The following is a 7,500-nucleotide window of genomic DNA, read 5'->3' on the forward strand; positions in this document are numbered from 1 at the left end:
GAGTACTCTCACTGGTTAATGGCATTGTTGTCATACCGACGGGGCAGACGGACGGCCATTTAGCAAGTTGTCCAACATGGCAAGATTACGTGGATGACGAAATTATACAATGGTCGGTGTACTAACTCCAGAGTTTCTGCTAGTGCACAGAGGGAAAACGCGCTAATCTGCAAAAATGACCTGATCGATTGCGGATTGCGCACTCGCTCCATCCTACGAAAATTATCCTAGAATGACCACCTGACATAATAATATGTAACCCACCGTATCAAAGCGGTATTATGTCGGGATCCACTCGGTAAGAGAAATTGAATTCATAGCCACAAATATCCAACTTGGATTTAATTTCTATACGTTATTGTGGAGTATAAATACTATTTCTTGCATTGCAAAAACTTCTAAGCTCCAATTTATCATTATTTTATCTCTAAATTCACTTTTTGAGGTCTGAATCATCCCGACATAATACCGCGTTGAGACGGAGGGTCACATATAACAGCCCAGAATTCTCGATGTTCACTAAATAGATAAAAAAAATAGTACATCCGTGGAAAGTTTTGGCTAATAATTAGGTCTGGCGGAAAGTATTATATTATATAAACCGTCGTTTGGATAAATTAGTTGACAATTTGAATAATATAAACCATCAAACAAACCTAAATACAAATGCATACAACATCTATCGATGACAATGACCCCAAACTTGTCAAAATAAATATTATTCTTTAACATGACACTTCAAATCGGCTTTCTTTTTTTCTATTTTTTTTCTTCTTTTTTTTTGTTGACAACACGGAGTTCATTTTGACCGACCAATATTTTTATTATGTAATATCTAGCTATTTTCTGGGGGAAAATAGTTTCCTTCTTTTTTTTTTTAGCACGGGAAGATTTAAGTATGGATCTCGGATCACATATTTACAGGTCTGATATCCGAACGCAATTATGGGCCTGATTTAACATTGTTGTAATGGACAATTGTTTACGTTGGTTTGAGAGTATTTCTATTTCAACAATGAGATCATAATATATAACAATTTGGGTTATCAGACCTGCACATAAGTACAAGTCGTCAGTCTGGATGGTACTTACCCCGATAATGCTGTTTTCAGGTCTGTTCTTTTTATTCTTCTTGAATTTGGTTGGAGTAGCCAAGGGACTAAACCCCAAGCACATACTTTTTTTCAACAACGGGGAATATCCGGACGCCGTGTCCTCCAAATTCGGAGACAACGGCGGATTTCCGCTAGAAAAGTCATATCCAAATCCCTTGGATATTCGCCGAGAAGCAGGACTACCTTTCCTCTCTATGGGAATACACCTGGGACTCACACTGGGCATCGGTGCCAGTTTTCGTATACCGTGGTACGACAGACTACTCAAATCCATGGTGTTGGTGGGTTTTTTGGAGGATTTGTTGTTTTTGGAGGAAGAAGAAGACTTCGAATCCAATGAAGCTAGAATATTGGCGGTTTCAGAAGATTGGGAATTTCCATTTCGTAAAACTGTGCCTTGCTTCTTCTTTGTATTTTTAGAAATAAATGACATTGATGGAGATCTTGGTGTAGATGAGTTGGAAATTTTTACCGTGCATGGACAGCAATCGTCGGAGTTGTCTTTAATAGAAAAACACTTTGTTTTAAAACCAAGATCATCATCGGGACATAATTTGTTGCTCGGACTTATTTTATTATGGTTCCTATCGTTGATCAATTTTTCATTAATACCGTCTAAAAGTGGTGCACTGGTTAGGTTGTTTTGAAATTGGATAAGAAGTTGAGATCTTTCCTTGAAATCTAATCCATTGAGTGTTGAATCATCGGGTGATAAAAAAGTTTTGGAATTTACTTTAATTCCAGAAAGAGATTTCATCATACTCTAGACAGGGAGAATTTTCATTTAGGTTTTACTCACGGTGTTATAATATAGAACACAATCTGAACAACCGTATTATCACTTATTGACACTTGTGATGTTTTAGACAAACATAGACAAATCTCATATGTATTCAGTGACATCCCCCGAAATATTTATAGGTAAATCCCTGGCATTGAGTGAGAATATATAACATTATATTATTATAACAAGTACTCGCATACGGTTTTAGATGGTAAAATATTCACGATGGAATCGAATCAAACTGTTATTACAGGCACGCGGCCAAGAACAACATTGGTACGGTGTATTATATTAATGTCAGCTTAAATTAAACCAAATTCTGTGGCCCACTGTCTCAAAACGTATTACGCCGGGAAGATCCCGACAGGAACAAATAAATGTGTCAGTGCATGACATATTCAATTGGAAGGTGAGCATGATTTTGGATTTGCATTTTTCTCCCATTTTCTGAACGAATTTGCTCCCTAGAGCATTTTAATCTTTATTTGAAGTAAATCGGGTGATTTTTCATGAAGTTTTGGGGTCAGATGGATGGGAAAAGTATCCAGCAACTTTTCTCAACTTGACTAACTGTAAAAAAAATATTTAGATGTGAAATTAAGCTTTGCCATTTCCCGAAGATGTACAAAAAGGGTTGATTTAATCATTTATGACAAGAAGTCAGTGTTGATAAAAATTGAGTTTTTAACTAAACTTGGCAATATTTAGTTCAAACCTTTTCACCATCCGATTGATTATGTCATTCACTGTAACAAATATCAATGGTCGGCCGATCAAACCTCTGAAGTCCCGATTTTCACGATCGACGGATCAAAACTCTGAAGTCTAGATACATACGAGCTTTTTGCGCAACATGTTTTATTTAATTTTTGGGCGGATCAGACTTTCTGATGACATCAAATTAACTAAAACATGGCGCGCAAAGCTCGTATCTATGTAGACTTCAGAGTTTTGAAATGTCGGTCATCGATATACTTTAAATTTTTTGTTTCTTTTTGAAATGTAAGCAATTGTATTTATTCCCCATCATCACGAATAGAATTTAACTCTCTCCTTACCAACTATAGGAAAATCGTCACATTCAATGTTACGATACAACCAACATTTTTCTTATTCAAATTGCTTTTCTACATCTTAAAATTTTAATAAAATGAACAGTGTGTTGTAGAGCATGTTTTACTAAAGAAATTATGTATCTCAAGAATTTTCCTGATATTGTGTTTGAGTGATAAAAAATATATTTTTGTGTTAGTTGAGTGTGAAGTTTTGGGGAAAATCCTGAAAATGGCTGGTAAGGAGAGAGCTAACCTCAAATTTCATATTCGGTAGTTATAAACTCAGTTCGAAGGATCTCATTGATCCCTACATATCTAATACTGCTTTGAAATGATGAGCCACAAATTAGAAACAAAGATCAAAGATTTTTAAAAATAATCAATCAATTCGCAATCATAGACGTGTGTGTGTTGGATTTTTTTTTTAAACCCGTTGATTCTTATACTATTAGTCATATAAAATACATTCCAAACTGTCAGAAAGACTTAGACAGGAGATTTCCAATATTATATTCCCCCCTCAGTTGCCGACTTTTTTTTTTTTGACAATAATTTGAGGGATAGATTAACCCTTTCCATACCAGTCATTTTCAGAACTTTCCCCAAAATTTCACACCAACCCGACACTAAAATAGAATTTTTTAACCAAACATAAAAGCAACAAATGAATTCTATGCTTAATGTTGATCAGCAAAATGAAATCTACAACACAGTGTCACATTTGTATAGCGATAACAAAACATTTATTTTTAAATTGTGTTGAATTACAGAAGAAATCTGAATGATAAAAGTGCTGGTTGTATCGTAACGAACGTGACGATTTTTCTATGGTTGGTAAGGAGAGAGTTAATCTATCAATTGATTTATAAGAAGTAAAGACTCTCTGGCTGAAATGCGAGAAAGGTATTTTTCCGTTGTTGTGGATTCAGCAGTAGAATAAAAAACACAATTAGCTCAAGTCAATCGGATGGAAGATTTGCTAAAATTAGAAATAAAGTTCGTTTTGAAAGAGGTGAATGTCCCCATTTTTTTTTTCAAATTCTACCTCCATCGACCTACAGAGTATTTAAAGCTTATAATATTAGTGTGAGTGCTACACAAAATGTAGTAAAATATATACGCAAAAAAAAAAAAATAATAATTATAACGATAATGGTAATGATGATAATTTTTAAAAAATGATTAATTAATTAATTAACTAATAATAATAGTAATAATAATAATAATAATAATAATAATAATAATAATAATAATAATAATATAATACTAATAATAATAATAATAATAATGATAATAATAAATAATAATAATAATAATAATAATAATAATAATAATAATAACAATGATGATGATGATGATGATGATGATGATGATGATGATGGTGATGATGATGATGATGATGATGATGATGATGATGATGATGATGATGATCATGATAATACTAATAATAATATTAATAATAACAAACATCAAAACAGAAAGCCAATTGCCGGGATATACAATCAAATCAAAAACGATCATTCCACTGCACACACACACACTCACATACATACATACATCCATACATACATACATACACACACACACACACACACATATATATATATATATATATATATATATATATATATATATATATATATATAGAGAGAGAGAGAGAGAGAGAGAGAGAGAGGGAGAGAGAGAGAGAGACCATAAACATATTATGCCGTACGATCCTTGTATGGTGGTCGGTTATATACTGACAGGCAGATATTGTGTATTTTACTTTATCGCATATCATCAATTTTGAGTCAATACAGGATCCATCTATTATATAAGAACCGTGTTAACAGGATGCATAACCCTCGGTAAGCACATATATTACATTGTGCTACCAAAAGCAATGTGAATAAATTCTCTCAACTTTGAATTTGTTGCAATTTGTTGTTTTGTTTTTTTTTTTGGGGGGGGGGGGTTGTTTGTTTATTTTTTTGTCCTATCCCATTTACTTCGTTCTGTTTTGTTTTCTTTTCAAAACAATTTCAGTTTCAGTTTTTAAATGCACGAAAAATATCTTAAAATTTAATTTCACACCCAATGCACACGATAGATATATCAGTCCGGTTCTCCTTGGTCGCATAGACTTGAGATGCAATGCTGCCGAACTCTGAACAACAACAACAACAACAACAACAACAACAACAAGAACAACAACAATAACAACAACAACAACAACAACAACAACAATAAAACAAAACATAAAAGTAAAAATCAATATTTCAGGAACGAGTTTTTGTATTTCTGGGAATTTTTGTTTGCTTGTTTGTTTGTTTGTTTTAGTTGGGGTGAATATATAAAATCTAAGATAGTTTTCTCAACTCATGGGATAGAAACCACCGACTATTCTTCACTGCTCCCCCCCCCCCCCCTCCTTCAAAGCTGGCGAACTCTTAACAACAACAACAACAACAAAAACAAAAATAAAACAAAACATATAAATAAAAATCAATCTTTCAGGAACGAGTTTCTGTATTTCTGTTGGGTCTTTTTTGTTTTTGTTTTTGTTTTTTGTTTTTGTTTTGTTTTTGTTGTTTTTTTTTTTTGTTTTTTGTTTTTTTGTTTTTTGTATGTTTGTTTTTGTTGGGGTGAATATACAAAATCTAAGATAGTTTTCTCAACTCATGGGATAGAAACCACCGAATATTCTCCACTGACTTCCACCCCCCCCCCCCCACGTCCCCAATAAATAGTTTTGGATCTTATATAAGGTTATTCTATATCTGGCTGGCGGGTGTTGTGCACATTTACCTAAACGCGGAATATCCATAAGATAAATAAAGCTCTTCATTGGATCTTCATCCTACAACAACAACAACAACAACAACAACAACAACAACAGGACGAAAACAACCCTGCACCCTATAGATAGTATGCGCTTGGCTAAGAAGCTCATAACATTGCCATCCGGAAGTATAACGGACCAACACACAATACTGTGTGTAACCATGAACTTTTACAGTCTGGTCCATACAGTTTAGTGAGAATCACTCGCAAACGTGGATGGCAAAATACAAAAACAAAGGCTTGAGTGACGTCATCTTCGTTATATCGATAGATAGATCTAAGTTGACGTCACTCAGGTCTTTGTTATTGTTTTTTTTTGCCATCCGCGTATATGAGAAATGCTCACTGAACTGTATTAACCCGACTATAAACGTTCATGGATACACACAGTTTTGTGTGTTGGTCCGTTATACTTCCGGATGACAATGTTATGAGCTTCTTAGCCAAGCGCATACTATCTATAGATAGTTCGAAGTTGACGTCACTCAGGTCTTTGTTATTGTTTTTTGCCATCCGCGTTCATGAGTAATTCTCACTAAACTGTATTAACCAGACTATAAACGTTCATGGTTACACACAGTTTTGTCAATGTTATGAGCTTCTTAGCCAAGGGCATACAAGACCGTCTTTCAATATTTGTTATGTCGAGTAAACAGGCGACATTGGCGATGACATTTGTAAAATACAAGCATTGTAAAGGTAAGAGACACGTAGATAACCACGCCTCTCGGACAATCGTCATAATGTAAACAATGGCAGTGATTGGTAGACATAGCAAACTACACAAATTTTACTATCGATGGTATGTGTTCAAGTAAAATATCCACTGTTTAACCGATTGATCAATAAAACTAACACAGAAAACTATGTGTAAATTTAAACGTTTATTATCTGATCGAGAAAATCGTCTGACAACTAGTCACCCATTTGATACAATTTATTGAGGAGAATGGATACCATATTTTAGGGTGCTAATGTCAACAATTTATATTTTTGACCAGTTTTAACATTAAATTCGGCTCTTAAGCATCTGGTTCGTTCCGACAAAATACCGTTTTGAGACGATGGATCACATGTAACAGTTGAATAGACGATGGCATCAATAGAATCATACAACAAACGTGTTTACAAAATGATGTAAACACTTCAATAACTTCAAATATCATCTGGAATCTAGGAGAATTTATTGGAGCCAATAGTTAGGATGAGAAGGACTAAAATAAAAGAGTTGTTAAAATGGCTCGGATGTCGCATAATAAACAAAACCACGTTTCATCCTTTAAACTTCATAAAAGATTGTAAAAAAGAAGAGTTCACTGAGAGATGATAGAAACTATAGATAGTTCGAATATGACGTCACTCAGGTCTTTGTTGTTGTTATTTGCCATCCGCGTTTATGAGTAATGATCAATGAACTCTATTAAACCGACTATAAACGTTCATGGATACACACAGTTGGTCCGTTATACTTCCGGATGACAATGTTTTGAGCTTCTTAGCCAAGCGCATATTATCTATACAAAGATATCAGGCGAATAAAGAATTGAATACATGAGTGAAATAGCAAATGGTGAATGAACTTAAAGGTTCCGTGTTATTTTAGATAGTAGGATAGACAGAAAGATAGATAGATTGATATATATATATATATATATATATATATATATATATATATATATATATATATAGAGAGAGAGAGAGAGAGAGAGAGAGAGAGGGA

General features: G+C 33.9%; 1 protein-coding gene across 7 annotated transcripts in view; it reads right to left on the reverse strand.

The window, feature by feature from the left end:
• Positions 1-7,500, reverse strand: part of LOC144959123 (uncharacterized) — a 256,474-nt gene that overhangs the window by 37,095 nt on the left and 211,879 nt on the right. Inside the window, exon 1 of one of the 7 annotated variants that reach the window (XM_078891563.1) lies at positions 1,093-2,044. The exons of the other annotated variants lie outside the window; for them this stretch is intronic. Coding sequence (XP_078747689.1) covers positions 1,093-1,875 — 783 coding nt within the window. The 5' untranslated portion in view covers positions 1,876-2,044. Of the gene's footprint in view, positions 1-1,092; positions 2,045-7,500 lie in introns of those variants that run through there. 7 annotated transcript variants of the gene reach the window in all.

This window comes from Berghia stephanieae, chromosome 13 (assembly GCF_034508935.2).
Source record: "Berghia stephanieae isolate SIO BIC M18660-M18661 chromosome 13, UCSD_Bste_1.3, whole genome shotgun sequence".
Classification (NCBI taxonomy): Eukaryota; Metazoa; Mollusca; class Gastropoda; order Nudibranchia; family Aeolidiidae; genus Berghia; species Berghia stephanieae.